The 23,903-nt window shown below is 37.7% G+C and overlaps 1 protein-coding gene across 4 annotated transcripts in view; it reads right to left on the bottom strand.

Annotated features, from left to right (window-relative positions):
* uspl1 (ubiquitin specific peptidase like 1) overlaps positions 1–23,903 on the bottom strand; it is a 49,725-nt gene that overhangs the window by 5,652 nt on the left and 20,170 nt on the right. For all 4 annotated transcript variants that reach the window (XM_017489552.3, XM_053686818.1, XM_017489553.3 and 1 more), the window contains 6 exons: positions 23,518–23,668; positions 23,124–23,246; positions 17,277–17,889; positions 17,081–17,191; positions 2,632–2,761; positions 40–165 (listed from right to left, as the gene is read on the bottom strand). In XM_017489552.3, coding sequence (XP_017345041.1) covers positions 40–165; positions 2,632–2,761; positions 17,081–17,191; positions 17,277–17,889; positions 23,124–23,246; positions 23,518–23,643 — 1,229 coding nt within the window. In that variant the 5' untranslated portion in view covers positions 23,644–23,668. The remainder of the gene's footprint in view (positions 1–39; positions 166–2,631; positions 2,762–17,080; positions 17,192–17,276; positions 17,890–23,123; positions 23,247–23,517; positions 23,669–23,903) is intronic.

The following is a 23,903-nucleotide window of genomic DNA, read 5'->3' as shown; positions in this document are numbered from 1 at the left end:
CAGTGGGATAAAAAGAAAAAGTATCTATCATCCTATCACCTCTGTAAGACCAATTTCCTCTTCTGGTTCTTGTTATGACAGTTGCTGCACTGTGCTCGGTGGACTGCTCTGAGTGGGTGCCAATCAGCCATGAGCTGTGTAAACGTTGTTACAGTCTTCTCCATGCTGTAAATGAGAACCAAGCTTATTATTACTGTAGACTTTGTATGTATCGGAAGTAGAATTGGACAACTTTTAATTCTCCTGTTCATGATGACAAGTACTGTGAGCTCTCACCCATTCGATTGGCTTGTCGGTGTGAATTCAGTGATGGAGATTACTTTATAATTGTTATATATATATATATATATATATATATATATATATATATATATATATATATATATATATATATATAAATTAATCAAATGTTAACTGAACCTCAAGAAAGCCCTCAAACAATACATTTCCAAGCTCAAAATGAGCCATTTTCCATGGCCCTGCATGTGCCTGTTTCCTTTCATACTTGGGCTAAAGAAGACAAGCAGGTTAAATTTGTCCAGCAGTTCTTAAGAACTCCAGATAACCAGCAGTTAGAATAACATGGATAATTCCTAGTGCACATGCACCTTATTGCAGTCACAGAGTCACCCCTGTTTAAAAAAAAAAACCAAACAAACAAAAAAAATTAATCAAAAAGGTAAATCATGTCTGATTTTTTTTTCCCTCTCCTTAATATTATATACACAACTACATGGCCAAAAGTTTGTGTTTGACAGTCACACCCATACGTGGGCCTTTTCAAAACTGCTGCCACAAAATTGGAAACCCACAACTGTCTAGAATGTCACTATGCTGTAGCTTTAAGATTTTGATTTACTGGAACTAAGGGGACAAGCCCTGGTTGTAAAAAAAAACGTGACTCAGACTGAGAACGTGCCATGGTTGGTCAGTGCAATATGGCTGTTATCCGATTGGCTTAAGTAGATTGAGAGTCCACCTATTTGTGGATTTGTGTGCACTCGTGATGCTAAAAATGTTTCAAAGTCCACAAATGCACAGGAGTAATCCACAAACGAATGTCAGGCAGAGTTGTGTTTGTGATATAAAAACATTTGTAAAAATGCAAATCTCATTATTTGTGAACTTGATATTTGCGAATCTCGCTACATTTATTTGTGGCTCGTAATCTATTTATTTGGAATTATGAAACAACCCCATAGACATAATGGGGTTGTTATTATTCTAACCCCATAGACATGATCCAGGTATCACCTGTAGGCATGTGGCCCAGGCCAACCTGCTTGTGAACCATCATTTTACCTACAACGTGTGTAACCACTCAACCATGCTAGCAGTAAGTCGAGTGGCTGGGATGTGAAAAACCCAAAGTGGGAAACTAATGCAGAGAGGAGAATGAAGCGTGACAGGAGGGGAACAGACTACAGCCACAGTGTTGTCTGCTAGCTAGCATAGCAGTCTCAACAGCAAACAGTGCATGGTACAGCAAGGGAAACCCACCCAACCACATTAGTAGCACTTAGCCTCAAGCTCACCAGTCAGATAGACAGCAGGGAGTAAAAAGCACAATTTTGAGTGGGAACCAGATTTTCCCCAGGAAATGCAGGTGCCTGCCAAGGTCCACCACTTCCATTCCTGGTGTCAGAAGTTGTGTGTTGACCTACTACAGGTGATATCTGGTACTCTTCTTGTCTCATGAACAAGATTTACCGCTGGTTTGCTGCTGGGCACCTGACCTTTCCTCAGGCCTTCTGCTTTCAACCACCTCTGCTAACTTTGAGCACCTAGAAGTGTCAAACTTGACCGTGTACCAGCACAGTCTTGCACCCTGTCCAAAATTGTGGAAGAGTAGAATTGCAGTGCCAAGCCATTGACTGGGAATTTTGGGCAGGTCAGGGTGTTGTAGGTCACCCTAATATGAAAGCTGAGCCAGTTTCCATATATCTGCCCAGCTGACCACTCAACCAGCAACTAACTCCAATGTCGTCTAGTGCCTCTGTTGCCCCCGTGCCACTGAATTGAAACTGTATTCCACTTGCTCTATTCTGGTCACTTCTATGATTATGAGGCCCTTCCTCTACTTCCTGCTGGATTTGGACTACAGACTGGGCGGACTGCATCATCCAAGGCTTGTCCGGCCCTTCTGGACTCTCCCACTTCATGGTACAGCAGTCTTCTCGCTGCCGTGTTCACCTGCTCCATTTCCTTCCAGTCACACCCACGTAGGCATCGTAGCCATTCACCGCCTCATCACTAGAGTCCAACAAGTCCTATAACCAGCCTTGACGAGATGTGTATGAACTGAGACAAAGAACGTAAGGCTAGCCATATGACAGCACCAGCACATAAAGGTTACTGTCTTGACAGTTAGAATGGGTGAAACCATTCTTTTTTTTTATTTTGGACAATCTCACACCTTAATATGAATGATTTAACTAAATCATCCATATGACCTATAAGGGGCCAAATAAACAGCTAATCTGATATTTTCTACCACTAGGTAGCTGACACTAGAATCTATGTAAGCAGTGACTAAGCCTGCTGACAAAAAGAGAGGGGAAGAGAACGAGAGAAAGAAAACACCCAGAAACAAAAAACAATAATTGTAAACACTAATAGTAAATGAACTACCTTGTGCTGAAATTGTATCCACAGCATGTGCACTTAAATTCCCACTGACCAGTATGCTGGAATAGACTATTAGCCCAGTCATCTGACCTTAGGAGCAGAGGGAGAGCAAAGACAGGCGTCTCCTTCTGACCTGCAAAACAATATTAATATCAAACAATGAAATGACTTTTTACTTCAAAATGAATGCAATAGTGAAAAAGAGACTGTGCACAAATGATGGCTGCACAAATGATGGCTGGCAAACCATGTACATGTACCAAGCCATGTACAAATTTAATTGATCCCTGAAGAATCCCTGAATTGATCCCTGAAGAATTTTTGTTGTTGTTGCTAAAATAGCCAAGAAAAGGAAGCCATAAAAAAAAAAAAAAAAAAAAAAAAAAAAAAAAAAAAAAAAAAACCCCAGCAAAACCCAAGAGAGAGACACAAATTGCACCAAAACAGGAAAATGCCGCCCAAAAAACAAACAAAAAAACATTATGAATACTCAAACTAAGACTAAGCAACCATCACAAGCTGATCAGTATGAGTGAGTGCAGATAACAAATGCATTCTGTAGACCCTTGAAACGTAGTCCCCTCCAAAAGTACTGGAACGGCAAGCTATACACTGAAGACATTTGGATTTGAGACCAAATGTGAATGAGAATATAGACCAGAATTTAATCTTTCATTTCCTTATATTTTTTTATTTAGATTTGTTAAATGACTTAGAACATGGCACCTTTTGTTTGAACCCACCCATTTTTCAAGTGAAAATTTTATTTTAATAACACTGGAACATGTTTCTTGTTGTCCAGGTGTGCCCTATTAGATAGTTTAATAACTAATAACCGTGGATGTCTACTCTTGGTTTGAGCCCTGGGTTTTGCCATGTGAAGACTGCACTTGTTACTAAAAATGATAAACCAAAATGAAGACCAGAGCACATATTTTGAAGCTAAGAAAAGACGTGAAATCAATAAGCGCAATTGCACAAACACTGAGCATAGCTAATGCAACAATTTGGAATGTTCTGAAAAAAGAAAAACCATTGGTGTACCAGACATCGAACTGGTTGACCAAGGAAAATAATAGCAATTGATAACGACCATTGTGAGAGCTGTGTAGAAAAACCCCAAAAGAACAGTCAGTGACTTGATCAAAACCACCATGGGGTGAAAGTTTCACAATCCACCATTCAAAGAACACTTCAAGAGTAGAAATATAGAGGCCATACCACAAGATTCAATCCACTGAGCAGTAAAGAATTAGAAGGCCAGACTGGAATCCACAGTCTGGTCATCAGTCTAGATCAGAGGAGGTAATGTCATGGCTTACGTGGATGCTTCTGGAACAGGCTCACTAATCTTACATATGAATTGCTAATGAATTTACAAGTCTAAAGAAACACTGTCTGCCAGTTTACAGAAAAATGTATCCATTCTAATTGGGAGGATCTTAAACATGCACCAAACAATGACCCAAAACACACTGCCAACAATTCAAAGGAATTCAACAGGGAAAAAGTGGAAGGTTTTAGACTGGCCAAATCATTCACCAGACATTAACCCAATTGAGCATGCATTGCACATCCTGAAGAGAAGATCGAAGGGAGAAGCCTTCAAAAACAAAAAGATTGAAAGAAGCTGCAGCCTGGAAAAGCATAATAAAAGAAGAATGCAAGAATTCAGTGTTTCCCAGCTTGATGTAATTATTGCAAGCAGGGGATATGAAACCAAACATTACTTTTGCTCACCTATTTTTTTAAACCATATATAAAATTAAATGAAAGCAGGAAATCTTATCATTCATTTTGATCTCAAACCCAATCACCTTAAGTGTATGGCAAAAACAAAAGTTTTGGGCTTGCCATTCCAATACTTTCAAAGGGGAATGTACTCACGAGTATACTATAAATAAAATATTCTAATCTCAGTATGGTTAAACCTGAAATTCTTTCAAATTGCACTCATCATATTTGTGGTGGGATGGCTTGATGAATGTATTCAACGTTTTTATTCCAGTGCAGAGTAATAATGGAGACACTTTCTACAATTAAAGTGAATATTTTTGTTTTAATACCAAAAAAGGACACACCACTGTCAGAACAATATGTAGTTCTTTTAAGAGCACATGTAGGTCATTGCACACAATTTTGTTTCATTAAAACAGTTGGTGTGAATCAGTAATATCAATAATCAATCAATAATATCATCTGGTGCCAAAAAAAAAAAAAAAAAACCCACACTGAGTGACAAAGTTCTGTGGGTGCAAACACCTTGTTGATAAGAGAGGTCAGAAGAAAATGGACAGATTGGTTTGAACTGCCACTAAGGATATAATAACTCATATAATCACTCCTTACAACCATGGTGAGCGGTAAAGCATGCATAAAACATTAAACAGTGGCTACAACAGAAGAACAAATTAGGTTCCACTCCTGGCAAACAAGCACAAGATTCTGACCCCATCATAGGCAAAAACTAACTCAAACTAGACAGTATGAAGACTGGAAAAAGACCAGATGATTTTTCTTTCTACTCTTCAAGTGTCCAATTTTGGTGAGCCGGTGCCCTGTTCTTGGCTGACAGGAGGGGAATCTGATGTAGTCTGCTGCTGTAGCCCATCCACCTCAAGGTTTCATGTGTTGTGCTCCTAAAATGCCTTTGTTCTCACCACAGTTGTAAAAAGCGCATATCTGAGTTATTATATCCCTCCTGGAAGCTCAAACAATTTTGACCATTTTCCTCCAACCTCTCATCAACAGTGTTTGGTAAGTTACTCATAAAAAGTAATCCACTACAGATTACTAATTGCTACTTTAACATTGCAATCTGATTACTTTTTACATTCAGTAATGTAATCAGATTACTAATTACTTTACTTTCAAGTTACTTTCAAAACTACCAAACCTTTATATATTTAAAAAACAAAAAAACAACCCTGAAAAACAAACAAACAAAAAAAACCCCCACACACTACAAAGTGAAGCTCAGTTCTTTCAGTAATTTTAGCGTGCGTCAATGTATAACATGATCAGAAAAAGTCAGATTTATCATAAAGCTTGCCTCAGGTGTTGTTACTGTGTGTAGGACTACCAGACCGATAAAATATAAAACTTTTATAACTAGGCTAGTTTGGTGTCACTAGCCAAGGGGAGGCACAACACAAATAAGCTATGGGTTTAACTGCTACATTGCCATGCAAAGTATATTATCTTTCCTTATGCTCTGCTCATATGTTCACATAAACTGGAACTCAAATAGACATTTATAGGTACATCTCAAAAATGTGGAACTTTATTATATTCTAGATTCTTTACACACAAAGTGAAATATTTCAGGCCTTTTTTGTTTTAAGCTTGATCACAGCTTATAGCTCATGGAAATCAAAAATCCAGTATCTCAAAATATTAGAATAAGAATTTATAATACAGAAATGTTGACCTTCTGAAAAGTATGTTAGTTTATGCAGTCAATACTTGGTTGGTGCCCCTTTTGCACAAATTACTGCATCAATGCGGTGTGGCATGGAGGCAATCAGCCTGTGGCACTGCTGAGCTGTTATGGAAGCTCAGGTTACTTTGATGGCAGCCTTCAGCTCGTCTGTATTGTTGGATCAAACATTCTCTACGGGGTTCAGGTCAGCCGAGTTGGCTGGCCAACAGGGCTCTACAGTGTGACCATTTCAATCACATTTGCAACTGAAAATTACTCTGTGCGACTGTGAAAAAATATATTAGGTGCACCAGTGCGAGTGACCTGTTCAAAGTTGTAGAATACAATCGGAATAAAAACAACAACTCCAAAATGCATCTACACCACGCTTAGCTACTTTCACACTGCTTTTCCATCACCTCAGTCAACTGAACAAGTGTGCAAATACTGCAAAGAGGCCATTATGATGACAAGAGTAACACTGTACATCACCTGCTTCTCTCAACTTGCCGATCTCACAAACCGCCATCAATCACCTAAAATGACCCGAACCCGCGACATGCTTGTGTAGCCACAACGGCGTCGGGTGCCAGTAAATTAATTATAATGCTAACGCTACAAGGTGGGTGTAATTCAAACTTCTTTATTAAATAATTCCTCACCAATCATAATCTAGAGTAGAAACTTCTCAGTCTGCAAACATGCTGCCTCTCTCCCTTCACCATCTCTAATAGACAGCGTATTCACTTAATTTAAACACACGTTTGCCAGATATCACTAGAAAAGTCAGCTCCAGTTTCCATGTTTTGATTTAATCCCATGAAAAACAATATTATCGCAGACATAGCAACACTGTACTGGGGGAACCAATCTAAAAGGAATAACTGAAAAACAAACAACAAAAAAAATGTAAAGACAGAAAATGTGCATAGTTATAAATAAATCATTTAATATAAAAATAATGGATATTATAATAAACTCAAAATATAAAATAATGAAAAATTAAATGTTTTATTACTATGGGTTGCATTTAATATTAATTTGACATTAAGCTTAGTAGGCTATTTCCTTAGAAGGCCATTAGTTTTCTTTTTCAAAGATTGATCATGCTTGTGTTAGTCTACTTTTAATTAGGACTCTATTGTTTAAGATATTTAAAAATAAAGATTTTATGCTTGTTTATTTATCAATTAACCAACAGTATTTCTCATTGCTATTATTTTACTTCAATTAACAGTGACCATGAGCAGAGATCTTACATTTAACTGTTTATGATAGACCTCCTGATTAAAGCTTAAACAAAAAAAAGATTGGTATCTGGATCGGTTTCGGTCAAGATAAGAAATCGGTATCAGTTGTAAAATACTGATCGGATCATCCATAATGAACACCATTAAACTAAAGCGATTTGCATCTGGTGGAAAATGAACTCACCCAATCACAGCTTATATGAGATCATTCAGATATATACACAATATACATAGAGTGGTTCGAGAACTGACTCCAGCCCAGAACCGTTACAGTGGAAAATGTCTAATAGTGTAACTTTAAAAATATTTAAGAGGAACACACTTCAAAGACTGAACATTGAGGTGTTTTGCATTTGTTTACAAGGTGGAACAGGTTAACATTTTTTGTTTGTTTTTGCATACAGCCTGTAAAATTAACTGAAAATATTACATTTAGTTCATCAGAAGGTAAATAAATTTTTGGCTCACACTATGTTCCTAAATTCTGTCATAATTGACAAGCTCAAGTTTTCTCATGCCTACTTGCGTGTTATATTGTGGCTCATTAATGTTACCATCTCCATTATATAAAAATAATAATAATTAAAAAAAAACCTTCAACCGTGCTCCTACATTTTTGTAAATAAATAAATAAAATAAAAATTGTTACCGTAGAGCCCTGCTAGCCAATCAAGCACAGTAATACCATGGTCAGCAAACCAGTTACTAGTAGTTTTGGCACTGTGGGCAGGTGCCAAGTCCTGCTGGAAAAGGAAATCAGCATCTCCATAAAGCTTGTCAGCAGATGGAAGCATGAAATGCTCTAAAATCCCCTGGTAGATGGCTGCATTGACGCTCGACTTGAGAAACCACAGTGGACCAACACCAGCAGATGACATGGCATCCCACATCAAAGACTGTGGAAACTTCACACTGTACTTCAAGCTACTTGGATTCTGTGCCTCTCCACTCTTCCTCCAGACTCTGGGATGAAATTAAAAATTTACTTTCATCTTACCCATGATTGTGGTTGTGTACTGAACCAGACAGAGATTGAGCTCAGGAAAACTTTGCAGGTGTTTTCAGTTAATTAGCTGATTATAGCTCTTTTCAGGTTGAAATTTCTGTATTAAAAATTCTATATTCTAATATCCTGAGATACTGGATTTTTGATTTCCATGAGCTGTAAGCCATAACCATCAAGATTAAAACAAAAAAAGGCTTAAAATATTTCACTTTATGTATAATGAATCTAGAGTACATGAAAGTTCCACTTTTTGAATAAAATAACGGGGAATTTTTTTTTTCCCCACGATATTCAAATTTTTTGAGATGCACCTGTACAAACCTTGTTTTCATGTTGACCATGTTACTGCTTGAATTTCAACCCATTTACTGGTTTAAAAATGAATAAATAAATAAAGACTATGTGCGATAGCGTTTGGCAGAATAGAGACCCATCAGCCAATAAGGCACGAGTGTTTCCATGTACTTTTCTGGAAACCCTGTCTGATTGGTATCGCCTCCGTTCACTGAAGATATAAAAGTTACAAAACCACTCTCTTCTTTTACCAACGTACAGTGTTTTTTTTATTTTTATTTTTTTAATGAGATACACATACACACACACATAAAAAGTCCCTTTTTCAGGAGACTGTATTTTAAAGAATTGTGTAAAATCCAAATAAGCTTTACAGATCTTTATTGGAAAGAGTTTAAACAACAACTACGTTTACATTGACAGCATTAAACTAATTATTGATCTTACTTTGAATAAGACAATATTGTGATTAAAGTGTATACATGAGTCGCTTTAAGAATATTCCTTTCATGTTCAGGTTTTACATGTTACAGAACATAGAGCGATTAATTGCACGTCATCACGTCCCCACACCACGCCGTCCCTCCAGAATTTCACGTATCGATATACAGTTCATACTCGTTATGGTACCGTATACAGTCTTGAAGCTTCCATAAAAATAAAAATGAAAGACCCAAGTGCAGTAAATTATTTGTCATGCTACATGTGCAAATAGACAACTGCTTGAAGCCATGGGCTGCATCCGAAACCACGTACTTACCTACTATATAGTAGCAGAAATATGTGAATTTCAGGTAAGCACGCGGTTTCGGACGCAGCCATACTCTCTTGTTTGCCATTGAACTGTTGTACACGCGGCAGTGCTCATGTGTCCTGTCGCAATATGTGGTGGAAACTCCCACATGACGTTGATAATGTGATTAACGTGTTCACGTCTGTAATGCACTTCGATAATGTAACTAAAACAGGAATACTCCACATGTCTTAATTCGATTTGTGTTTACTTCGAGTATGACTTTAGTCAGATTAAGGTAATCAATAATTGCTGTTTACATGGTAGTTTCTTAATCAGAGTATTGCCTTAACCAGGTTAATATCGGGTTATTATTGTCCATGTAAACGTAGCGAATGTTTTTCATGCTTGTTCAATGAACCGTAAATGAACCAGTTTACAAGCAGTGGGCAATTAAGATCACATTTACAATAACTCAGGACATTAACGAGACCTTTCTATTGACTCTGAAAAATACCAGAAGGTGCCTTGGTCTGTGACTGGACACCGATTCAGCCACCTGATGTGGATGTCCCAGGAATGATGGTTAGAGATATGGATTATCCAAACTTCGTTTCTCATAAATAGTCTCTAAAAGTATCAAAATGGATGGTAGAACACTACTACTGAACATTTTCACACTATCAAGCATTCACAGAAGACCAGCACCTGCAGCAACTACCCACGTTCCACATGTGCCTCTGTAGTGCGGAAAACTGGTTAAAATCAAAGCTTATTGCAGTACCTGCTGCAAGTCATACCCGTGTCCAAAAAGATTTAGAAAATGCGTTGAGTGTCGGCAGTGGCCAGGAATTAATTTCTAGATAGACGAAAAAATTAATTAGAGCTGCAACAACTAATCGATAAAATTGATAATTGATTATGAAAATCGTTGTCAACGAATCTCATTATCGATTAGTTGGTCTGCGAGTGGCACAGGGTTCGTTTCGTGTCCCAAATGATGTACTATACACTATGCACTGCGTACTCTACAGTGTAGTGTACCAGTGTAGTGTACCTTTTAGAAAGGTAGTATCTACTCAAAAACCAGCGTTTTTATAACGGAAGTGATGTATTAGTAACGAGGCTACATTGCTCCTCACTCACGGTGATGCACAGTGGGAGCACAAGTAAGATCTGTAATGTACAATTAAAAACAGAATGATCAAAAGTAAATACAAGTACAAATACAAGGACAGCGGCAGCGTACTCTATGTGTACGGACTGATCAGTTGCTACTCTTGATTATGATTGGTGAGGAATTATTTAATAAAGAAATTTGAATTAAAACCCACCTTTTAGCATTAGCATTATTATTAATTTACCGCTTTTTCTACACAAGCAAGTCACAAGGGTCGCAAAATGACCTGTCACAAGCAGGTCATTTTGTGGGATCAATAAAAGATGGCGGTTGTGAGATCGGGAAGTTGAGAGAAGCAGATGATGTACAGAGTTACTCTAGTCATCATAATGGCTTCTTTGCAGTATTTACACACTTGTTCGGTTGACCGAGATGATTAAAAGCAGTGTGAAAGTAACTGTTGCGCTATGTAGATGCATTTTGGAGTTTTAGTTTTTATTCTGATTGTATTATACAACTCCGAACAGGTTACTCGCACCGGTGCTCCTAAATATTTTTTTACACTCTCACAAATAATTTTTCAGTCGCAAATGTGAGAGAAATGGTCGCACTGTAGAGCCCAGGATCCTTCAAATTTCAGGTCCATGCTGGTGGACTCCACTCCAGTTCACCCCACAGGTTTTTTGTGTTGATTTTGATGCATGTTTTGGATCATTGTCCTGCTGGAAGATACAACCACAGCCCATTATAAGCTTTCTGGCCGAGGCAGTCAGGTTTTCATTTAATATCTGTTGATATTTGACAGAGTCCATGATGCCATGTATCCTAACAGAATGTCCAGGTTCTCTGGCAGAAAAGCAGCGCCAAAACATTAAAGAGCCACCACCATATTTAACCATGGGCATGAGGTACTTTTCCATATGGTTACCTCTCTGTGTGCACCAAAACCACCTCTGGGGTTTATTGCCAAAAAGCTCTATTTTGGTTTCATCTGACCATAGAACCCGATCCCATGTGAAGTTCCACAAACTGAAGATGCTTGAGTTGGTTTTTGGATGAGAGTAGGGGCTTTTGTGATGTAGGTGACTTCAGATTGTAGTTTTGGAGACTTTCTGACTCCAAGATGCAACTAATTTATGCAATTCCTTGGAGATTTTTTGCCGACGCGAACCATCCTCTTCACTGTTCTTCCCACCAATAGACTTTTTTTTTTTTTTAAATTTTAAAGTCATTTCAAAGTTAATACTAATATCATAGTAGTCATCTGGTGATGATGCACACGAAGTTTAAATATTTATTTGCAAAGCAAAATATTTTTGTTGCTTTGAAATGCACCACTGTCATAATATCATGACTATTCACAAAATATTGTAAATTTCTTCTCATAATAATATGACTTTCTTGAAATATTACAACTTTCTTCTCTAAAATATTGTGACCTTTTCCACCCTGTAAAGTATTTTTGGACTTTTTTCTCAAAATATGACGACTATTCTCAGTCTAGTATTTTATTTTCAGTAGCCCTAAAATGATACCTTACAGAATAGAGTAACAAATTCAGGGCTATAAACGCACCTAATGACAAAACGTGCCAAGGACATAATTGTTGATCATCAAGCTATTACGACATGTCTTTCCAAATGAAACATTTCAGGGGTTTTACAGCAACAGGGGTGAATACTAATGCATCTACAACAATTTTTTTTTGTAAATAATTGGGCATTAACAGATTTACGAGAAATTGTTGATTCTTGTTGATCTTCAGATTATTCAGAATGTTGCAGCGTGCCTCGTCTTGAACCAGCCCAAGAGAACCCATGTCACACCCCTCTTCTTCTCCCTCCACTGGCTTCCCGTAGCTGCCCGCATCAAATTCAAGGCCTTGATGCTCACCTACAAGACCTTGTCAGGAACAGCACCCTCCTACCTCAATTCTCTCCTGAAGGCGTACGTTCCTTCACGGAATCTGCGATCGATTAGCGACCGACATTTAGTAGTTCCCACTCAGTGTGGAACAAGGTCCCATTCCAGAACCTTCACGCTAACTGTTCCTCAGTGGTGGGATGACCTTCCAATCTCAATCCGGACCACAGAATCTCTCACCATCTTAAAAAAAACGCTAAAGACCCACCTCTTCCATGAACACCTAACCAACTCATTTATAAAAAATAAAAAAAAAAATAAAAAAAAAATAAAAAATAAAAAAAAGGGCACTTTCCACCTCTACTCTGTGCACTGGAACTCAATTAATGGATCTTGTATGGTAGCACTCCTTGTATTGTTCTCTGCTTGACATGTCGCTTTGCTTGTATTTTTCTCATTTGTAAGTTGCTTTGGATAAAAGCGTCTGCTAAGTGAATAAATGTAAATGCTGTTGGCCTACTAAACAAATTCTTTTAGTCTGGGACATTTGACCTCAGATTAAATGGCCCATTGCCTAAAATGATTTTTGTACCCCTGGTCTACCTGCTAGCGTGCCAAAAAACACGTCCCAACAACTCTACACAAGTAAAATGTGCTGACCTCAAAGATGGGAACTACATGCTGGTAATTTCAATAACCTGTATGGGTCACCCAGGAAAGCACCTGCATATTAGGGGTGTAAATCTCAAGTTTTATGATTATATGATCGAAAAGTAAACCTTCAAATAAACAACTCTGTTTCGTGAGTGGTTTTCGGGTCATATGTCCATGTCACTTCTTGCGTGTTTTCGTGACAAAACGTAGTTTGGACACCAGATAGAGTCATTGGGTGACAGAATCGTTGTCAGATCGTCTAGTGTTACCATTTTTTTTTTTAAAACAGCATGTAACTCCCATGAGCATGTAACTAACCCCAAAAATGCAAACCCCACATCATTTGAAAAAACAAAAAACCTACAAAAAAAAAACCCCAAAAAACAACGTACTCTGGCTCTTACACCTCTACTCTTTGCACTTTGCTTCTCTAGAATTCAATTAAAGATCTTGTATGCACTACTTGTATTTCTCTCTGCTTGATATCGCTTTGCTTGAATTTCCTCATTTGTAAGTCACTTTGGACAAAGGTGTCTGCTAAATTAATAAATGTAAATGTAATGTGTGACCCCCTGTTGTTGAGCAATCACGAAGTGTGTACACCACAACAACTTCATGACTCCCGATTACAAGACAGCAAGTTGTGATGTGTGAACAGCACAGTGACATGCCGATGCTGAAAGTCATGTAGAGTGAACTTAGCCTTACTGAAACACAGCCTATTAAGACTACATGTTAACCAGTAGTCACTTCCAAGCTGCTCTAGACTACTAAAACCCTGACTTATAACCTCGACGTCGTCTGACAAAATGATCATACACATAAGTTAAAGACACCGGTTGTGCTGATTTCTGATATATTTACTTGTAAAATGATCCCTCAGAGAGGAGATCAGAAACAAATGAATGTGCTCCTCTTCTCTGCCACTGATTGAACAGAGATGCTGCAGAGGGGGGGGGGGGGGGGGGGGGGGGGACCCCTCCTGGGGAAAGCAGGAACATGCGCTCATGGGGCAGTACTGGCCACTGTCTTCTATGGAAAGTTACCAAGGTTTGCATAAAGGGTTTGCAAAAAGTCAATAGATTTGTCGCTATGTGCTTTTTTGAAAGAAAAGGGGGGGGGAAAGTCGATAAAGGGCGCTGAAAAATGGCCTGGAGCGGTCTCTTTTACAACAACTGAGTAAATAGCGGTTGGGGGGGTGAGGCTGAGGGTCTGCAGCAGGCAGTCATATTTTGAGTGAAAGGATTGTATTCGTTGGATGTGTGTTCTATCGAAAATAAACACTTTAGTTTTTAGGAATTTCAAGCACTACTAGATAAAAAAAAAGGCTATTTTCAAGGTTTTCCAGTACTTAAATTTCAAAAAGCCAAATTCATGCACTTCAAGCACCTTGTATGAACCCTGGAAGAAGTACTTCAGTAAGAAGTAGACTTTTTTTGGCACCCACCTTGAAGGTTTGTTTATATATTCATGGTACATGTGCGAGCGTCTGTGCAAGAGAGAGATTAAGTGACGCGAGAAAACCGCACTTTTAAGTGCATAAGTAATTGATGCACTGCTGTAAATACAAATGTAATGTTACTTTAGTTATCAGTCATGCAATAATTTTACTTTTGTGTATGTACACAGAAAGTGGTAGGTCTCCCAGCCCAATTTATGAGTGGCCCACTGGGAGTTCTCCTGATTAGCCACTCCGGCTATGGTCCATCTATGGTCCACCAGATCGTTGGTTATTTGATCGATACATCAATCCATATTGTTGGATTGTTGCCCCTACTCCGTAGTGTGACTAAAAACTGGGAACTTTCCCTGTGTAAATGTGGATGTAACTTTTGAATTTAAGTTGCCAAATTAAACCAACCTGAACAACTTGAATATTAATCTTCATAATTAACACCTGAACTTCATTGGTGTCCAAGATTCCTACCCACAATGCCAAGTGCCTGCTAAGACTGGAACCAGTGGGATTTAGTTGCAACTCTACTATAGATGCTATAGTGATTTACTCCTTTCATCCGTCCAACTTTCTCCCCTCCTCAAAGCTTACATTTTTATGCTGATAATGGCTTCAACTACATAGCTCGACATCTTGAGGGATCGCAAACTAGCTGAGCCAAATTGGCTCCGTGTTGGATTTATAGCTGCAACAACTAATCGATATGGGTCACTTGCAGTGTAATTGCAGGGGGTCTGTGGAAAAGTTTTAAGTGTTTAAACAATATATATATATATATATATATATATATATATATATATATATACATATATATATATATATATACATATATATATATATATATACATATATATATATATATACATATATATATATATATATACATATATATATATATATATATATATATATATATATACATATATATATATATATATACATATATATATATATATATATATATATATATACATATATATATATATATACATATATATATATATATATATATATATATATATATATACATATACATATATATATATATATATATATATATATATATATATATACATATATATATATATATATATATATATATATATATATATATATATATATATATATATATATATATATAAAATATATATTCTTTCAGAGAGTCAAATTAAATGTCACACCAACAATAAAATGAAAACAATATTTTGCATTACTTTTTATGAACGCAAAAAAAGCACAGAATCAAACTATAGTCCTAAATGAATAATATATATTCTGAAACGTGTCTGTATGTATTGGGTTCTTTTCAGTTTTATATAATTGTACAAACAGTTGTGTAAAGTTTTAGTCTGAATCTAATATTTGTAACACTCAGTTTGTGGTTTTTATTTTAAATAAACAGGGGAAAAAAATGGTACTGAATGTTGCCCCCCGATCAATCAATCAATCAATCAATCAATCAAAAAAAAAAAATAGGCCAACTTATTGATTATGAAAATAATCGTTAGTTGCAGCCCTAGTTGTATTTCTCAATAATATGATTTCAGACATCACTGGAAAACGGTCAGGGAGAAAAGAACCTCTGAGAAACCTCACCATAATCCTTTATGTTTGAGATTGCTAAAATTTTCTCTTCTATTAAACACCATATACAATACAGCACAAACAAATGAACACCAGAATTGATAAGCATAGCACAAATGTCTCAATATCAACAAATTTGATGTGTTTCAGGGTAGAGTTTCCCTTTAACCCTCTTACCCCTTAGTTCCCACAGTATTATGTCCCACAACCCTATAGAAACAGCACGCCAACCCTGAGTTCCTGGACCAAAATTGGCCCCAAAATCAACATTTTAATTTGAACATTTTTAGGCCTTGAAACAACTTATAATAATGTATTTGTGTAATATTACTTTGAAAATGAAGCAGTACAGTGTTTTTATTAAACTTAGAGCATAATTCTTAACTAGAGAAATTACGAAAAAATGCTCGCCAAAATCCTTCTACTCATTTAGAAGTACCATACGAGCATCAGCGTGGTCAATGCCTTTGAATAAATTCAAGTAAATAATAAATAAATAAACAAATGCATTTTAGCGCCAAAAGTCAAGTTTCTGGTGATAATCAGACCAGCAGGTAGTGTTTTCACGAATGCACCTGAACTTTCACTGCTGTCACTATCTAGAATCCTTGCTGTGTAACTGTGTATGTTTTCTGTTTTTTCACTGTTTTAGATGTACCTGTGTTCACTGTAGGTGTAACTTTAGCTGGAACACGATTAACCTTTCGCTTTGTCATTTTTAGTTCATTTCTACTATTACACCAATATTCATGCTTGGATCATCTTCATCGTAATGACGGCGTAATAACGTAATCAAGTCGTGACGTCATGACGTCATCAACCTTCCGAGTCAAAAAAATTATTAAATAAGTAAGGAACCATAGCAGAGTAATGCCGGTATACCGGCCTTACGGGGATAAGTTTACACTTTAAAGCCGCTATTTCGGCCTTACGGGGAATTGGCATAGACGACCCAGCCGGTATATCGTCCTTACGGGAATAGATCAAAGACGGGCAAGCCAGTTTTCGGCCATACGGCGTAAGAGGGTTAAGTCACTAACTCTGAATATAGCCCAATAATGGTTTTCTTACCCAATTCACACTGAAGCTTTGGCTGGAGGAACTGGAAGGCAGACATCCGAAGAGCTTCCAGCTCTTGCTCTACTTTCTGGAGGTCATCAAGAGGCACTCGTACAATGTCATCTATTGGAATAAAAATAAATATATGTGCATAGCTACCACAAGGGTTAAATTATTACCCGAAACATTTTAATATAAGCTCACTAACCTTGGCACTGTTGTTCCTTGGCTTTAATATATGCATATGACTTCTTGTATGTTGCACACAAGTTCTTCACAGTATAATTTCTGTCAGTCAAGGATACATCCTCACAAGAAACTTCTGTAAGTATCCTGGAGTGTACAAGTGCCACAAGCAACGAATCTAACCAACACAAGTTATCCTTATTTCTCCAGAATAAATGATGCAGAGTAGGTACCATCTGTACCAAATCTTGCACAGTTACCTCCATTGCTGATACCCACATTTTGTCCTGACTGCTCGATACAGGATCTTTGATTTGTGCATGATCAGACAATCCTGAATCCCCAATTGAGACATGAAAGGCCTCAGTACTCTTGTCAGCATTTTCAGCCTCTTGCTGCTTCTTGTGTTCATTAATTAATAGTCCCTTTTTGATTGACTTAGCAGACACTCTGAAGTCACCAACATCCACATCAGGCACAACATCTGGATCCTCTTTCTTCCAACGCTTGGGGGATGGATCAGGGTCTTTGGACTGTGTAAGATAAAACTTCCTCTTGCACCCCTGGATGTCTTGAGATGAAGAAAGGATGGCACGGATATTGTCCAATGGCCCGCTAACTAGAGGGAAAAGGCACTGGATAGGCAGGCAGAAAATTATAGAATGTTATTCTCCGATTAATCCAATACAATGCTGTAGAATTAACAGTATAGAGTGATGCTTGAAAGTGTGTGAAACCTTTAGAATTTTCTATACATCTGCATTAATGGCAAAGCATCATATTTTCATACAAGTCCTGAAAGTAGATAAAGAGAACCCAATTAAACAAATGAGAAAAATATTATACATGGTCATTTATTTATTGAGGAAAATGATACAATATCACATATCTATCTGTGAGCGGAAAAAGTATGTGAACCTCTAGGATTAGCAGTTAAGTTGAAGGTCAAATTAGAGTCAGGTGATTTCAATTAATGGGATGAAAATCAGGTGGAGTAAACACCCTTTACAACACGTTTGTGGAAGTGCATCATGGCATGAAGGAATGAGATTTTGGAGGACCTCAGAAAAAGAGTTGTTGATTATCAGGATGAAAAGGTTACAAAACCATCTCTAAAGAGTTTGGACTCCACCAGTACACAATCATGCAGATTGTGTACAAATGGAGGAAATTCAAGACCATTGATACCCTCTCCAGGAGTGCTTGACCAACAAAGATCACTACAAGAGCAAGAAGTATCACACCAGATACTGAAAGCAAAGGTTCATTCTTTTGCCACACACAGACAGCTAATCCTGGCTCATTTTCCTCAATAAATAAGTTACCAAGTATAATATTCTCATTTGTTTAGTAGGGTTCTCTTTATGTACTTTTAGTACTTTGATGGTGTTAGGTCACATTTATGCAGAAATATACATTCCTAAAGGAATCACAAACTGTCAAGTACCACTGTAGCTTATTAGTAATGCTATTCATTTTGTAACATTATTGATTATTTATTAGCTTTTATTTACTGGGTGCTGGGCCAGCTACAGATCTTGGGTTCGATGACTAAGATTGTAGTAGAATCATGAATGTCCCTAAGCATGGGACAGACCATTTTAGCACTCCATTTTAATTATCTTTTAAGGATCATTGCTTAAATCAAGATATAGAATTAGGGATACGCACATCTGGATAGTTTGTATTATCAATACAAATTATCCAGATGGCCAGGGGCAATGGAATAGAGACTGCTAAAGGTACGTTCACACATACACCGATTTTATCGCTGCAAGTCGCTGTACCCATGGGCTACACTGGGGGGCAGGGGGCCTCCCAGATCACCAAAAATTTATTGTAGTCATGGAGTTTCAGATTTCAAAATTGTTTAATGTGTGTTTATATGTACATCTCCACATTGACTGGGGGCAGTAGAACAAAATAAGAGCAGTTACTTATTAGTTTACCATGGTTAATATGACTATTAGGGAAAACTAAATGATTGGACAAAATGGCTAAGCGCCCCAATACACTGGATAATTAGTTCCCCAAGAAAACAGAAATTGCTGATGGAGGACAGGTAACTCAACAGACAAGTGTCACTCATCCAGAAGAGAATTGCTGATGTGAGCCATCAGCTCTGCAGCAATTTAGAACGGTTAGTCAGGCCTCCACAGATCGAGATCGAGGGCACGGACCCAAAAAAATTCATTGAACATCAGAAAAGCAGTGCTTTTTTTGTTTCAAAGATTTCAAACAAACTTCTTTCACGTCGTCATTATGGGGTATTGTTTGTAGAATTTTGAGGAAAATAATGAATTTAATCCATTTTAAAATAAGGCTGTAACATAACAAAATGAGGAAAAAGTGAAGCGCTGTGAAAACTTTCCGGATGCACTGTAAGTAGGCATGAACAAGTTGCAGTGGTTTTAAGATCTGTCAGAGACCTCGACGCCATGAATCATTCATCGGATTTTATAGGACTGACAGAACAGATGGTGAATCTTTGGCCCTTCTTTTAAAGAATGTACTGACAAGCTTTAATCTTGATATCTGCAACTTAACGCGCAATGTTACGATGGTGCAGCAAGTATGCGAGAAACCTACCGTGGTGTAGCTACATGCATTTTAAGAGAAAATCCACTGGCGATTGTCACTCGCATATCCTCAACCTCTGCATTGTGGATGTCTGTCACACCAATACAGCTGTGAGACACAGCTGACCAATGTTTAATCGCTCTATAACTTCATCAAGGGGTCAGCAAAACATGCAGTTTTTGAGTCTTTGTGAGAACAGAGCAGTGACTTTTCAGGTAAATCTACCACACTGAAATCTCTAAGCAACACAAGATGGAGCTGCCACGCAGTGGCTCTTGAGGCCATACTTGATAACTTTTAGACTATCGTTGACACTCAGTGAAATTTCTGAAAACGATGTGCGAGGCAGGGGACAGGCAAGTAGTCTGCAGACATCTGTGACCGATTTTCATTTACATTACATTCATTCACTTAGCAGACGCTTTTATCAAAAGCGACTTACAAATGAGAAAGGTACAAGCAAAGCGATATGTCAAGCAGAAAACAATACAAGAAGTGCTACCATACAAGATCTATTAATTGAATTCCAGAAGAAGCAAAGTGCAGAGTAGAGGTGTAAGTGCATTTTTTAAAATTATTATTATTATTTTTATTATGAGTTGGTTAGGTGTTCACGGAAGAGGTGGGTCTTTAGCTGTTTTTTTGAAGATGGTGAGAGATTCTGCGGTCCAGATTGAGATTGGAAGTGCATTCCACCACTTCACTGAAGATTTTCACTTTTTGTTCCCTTGCATTTTGATGTGATGAATTCTCATACAGTGCAATGTACTGTCCAAAGCGTTACAGTCATCCACCTTACATTATGCCAGTGTAAAAAGCCTAGCATCTTCCACAATCTCTGCTCTTTTAGCAATGACAACTGATCGCCACTTTCAGCAGCTTTGGGAGTTCACAGTCGAGTTGTGCAATAAGAACAACTACCACGGCCCATAACGTCCTTGGAGGAGAATAACCAAAGCGACGGTGCTTGGACCAAATTCAGCCTCAGCTCAGGATAATTACAAGAAATTGCATTTCAGCGTACTGAACAACACTATTAAAGAGATCTGTGAGCGATTTCAGGAAAATGACAATACTTTGACTGCACTTAGTCAAATCCTCAGCTCTAATACGGACACCGAAGAGGACCTGACATTTATTTCTCGTCACTATGGATTTCCAGAAGAGGAGACGAATGCAGAATTGTCACTTTTCAACGGTATGTCAACTGGAGAAGCAACGACCGTCACTGTTCACAGTCAAAGCTAGTCCACAGTCTTGTAAACGTTGGCAACCTCCAAGTTATTCTTGACTGTGAGGATGAACACTGTGAAAGAAATTTTTCTTGCTTGCGTCGACTGAAAACACACGAGAAACACCATGAGACAGGAAAGACTCTCGGACATTGCAGTACTGAACATTGAACGGGCCATTCGTGTGGATTTGGATAAAACAGTTAATCGCTTTGATGCCGTGCCTAGTGTCCACTGTTTAGCTCTTCACTAAGGTATGCCGTTGTTTTGATACTTAAGCTCGTTTGCTTAAAATTTCTGAAATATTTTGCTGAGGCAGGTACAAAAAGACTTAATTTTTTTCTTGCCCCGCCAAGTCGAGAGTCAAATGTCACCCATGGCTGTACCTATGACATTGCCAGTACATGTTCCTATTACTGGGTGGGTGGCACAACTAGCATCTCACATTTGACAACAAACCAGTATTCTTGCAGATAAAATTAAATATTCTGGAGGGAGAACTTATATGCATCATATCCTACGAGATGGAGGAGAAGCAGTATGTGCTCTTTGCCACTGCAGCCATCTATCTGCGGTGAAAGTGCAAGCGTCAGACTATCTGGGTCCACAAAACAATTCAGAATCGCAGGCAGCATGGCGGAGGACGTGCGCTCTATGGTCTTCAGTTCTACTTTGTCATGCTGCTGGACACACTCACAGCTAGTCGCCAATGTCACTGTATCTCATGTCACCAGAAGTCACCAGCTCTCCTTGAAAATTAATGCTTTCTGGTCACTGCGAGTCACTGTATGTGTGAATGTACCTTAATTAATAAGGAACATACCGTGCCCTCCACTAACCTTTGATAAATATGAGCAAAGAAGGCTGTGAAAAATTGTCTATCGTTTAACCCTTTGATCTTTTGTTTAAAAAAAAAAAAAAAATTACAAAAATACTCTATTTATCCATGAGAGCAAACACAACAGGTTTATTAAAATAAATCTTTGATAAATATAGGTGTGCAACAATTATTGGCACCCCTATGATTTCATAAGTTGCGTCTTGTGGTCAGAAAGTCTCCCAAACTTCAATCCGTATTAGCCATATGGAAAAGTACCTCATGCCCACAGTTAAATATGGTGGTGGTACTTTAATGTTTTGGGTTTGCCAGAGGGCCTGGACATTTTGTTGGGATACATGGCATTATGGACTCGGTCAAACAACAACAGATATTAAATGAAAACCTGACTGCCTCTGCTAGAAAGCTTAAAATGGGCCATATTTGGATCTTCCAGCAGGACAATGATCCAAATCATACATCAAAATCAACACAAAAATGGTTTACTAACCCCAAAATCAAGGTCCTGCCATGGCCATCTCAGTCCCCTGACTTGAAACCCATAGAAAACCTGTGGGGTGAACTGAAGAGGAGAGTCCACAAGTGTAGACCTCTAAATTTGAAGGATCTGTAGAGATTCTGTATGGAGGAATGGTCTCAGATCCTTTGCCGTGTATTCTCCAACCTCATCAGGGATTATAGAGGAAGACTCAGAGCTGTTATCTTGGCAAAGTGAGGTAGCACAAAGTATTGAACAAGTAAGGGTGCCAATAATTTTAAATAATATTAAACAGATTTTTAAAAAAAATTTTTTTAGATAAACGTGTGTAGTGTTTGCAATTGTTTGATATTCATATTTAAACTAAAGATCATAAGGTTAAACAATAAAGACACAGCCTTCTTTGCTCATATTAACCAAGGGTGCCAATATAAATGGAGGGCACCGTAAATATGTCTGTAGTGTCTTTTTTGAAAAATCTAATCTTGGCCTATATACTGTCAGAATAATTCAGCACCAGTCCCAAAGCACAAAATAATGACAATACAATTTAAGTATAATGATATATTTATAGGTACCATGTTGTTTTTGTATTTTTTTTGTTGGTTTTGTACTAAACTACTAAAAAAAACAATTGAAAAGATTTAATTTTACTCAAGTCACGAATCTATATTTCCCACCACAAAAATAAATATGTATGCACGCAAATTGAAAAGACAATGGTAACGTGATATGGCTTACCAACGGACTAGTACATAGTGTGATGGACTCTTTAAAGTTGAATGCGTATGAGTGAAGAATATTTATCTGTCCTTTTGCTGAACACCAAGGGCAGGCTCCACTTACCACTCCTCTTTTTTCAGCCTTAAGAACAAAACATAATGACTTAGAATAAAGTAAAACATTGATGCAACATCACCAAACCAAATTTTTGGTTTATAGCAAATTAAAATGATCACCACTCCTGGTGCATGACTAACTTTTCTGTACTTTCGCCTTTTACAAAGATTTCCTTATTTTTAATAATTTTACAAGTCATTTGACTAACAATGGTTTGTCCAATAAATCCAATCTGTAAGTGTTTTGATAATAGCTTTGCACATGTGACAGTAGGGGAGAACAGAGCACAACTGACATTTCCCAAATACCCTGCCAGCGCTGGGCTTGGCACACTTAGATCACAGCCTTCACCGTTCATTGATCCTTTACTCCATTCAATGTTATTTGATGGAGCACCTCGCCATGGATTCAGCATCCGCATGAAGCTGTGCTCACGTCCTCACACCCTAAAACAAGAAACATTATTCTCTTAAACATTTTAATTTGGAGGAGGAAAGAAATCATTATTCTAGCATCCATGAAAGTGACCATGAAAAGGGAAAAATGAAACTAGACATACATACAAAAACAGCAGCAGAACAGGAAAACTTTCCATACACTATTATGGGATGTTTTCCCTTTGATTTTTTTTGCTGCATACTGATTCTTTGTGCAACTGGGTTAAGTGCATCTAATATACAC

The sequence above is a fragment of the Ictalurus punctatus genome, chromosome 16 (assembly GCF_001660625.3).
Source record: "Ictalurus punctatus breed USDA103 chromosome 16, Coco_2.0, whole genome shotgun sequence".
Taxonomy (NCBI): Eukaryota; Metazoa; Chordata; class Actinopteri; order Siluriformes; family Ictaluridae; genus Ictalurus; species Ictalurus punctatus.
The sequence above is the reverse complement of the archived record's forward strand: the minus strand, read 5'-3'. Positions and strand labels throughout refer to the sequence as shown.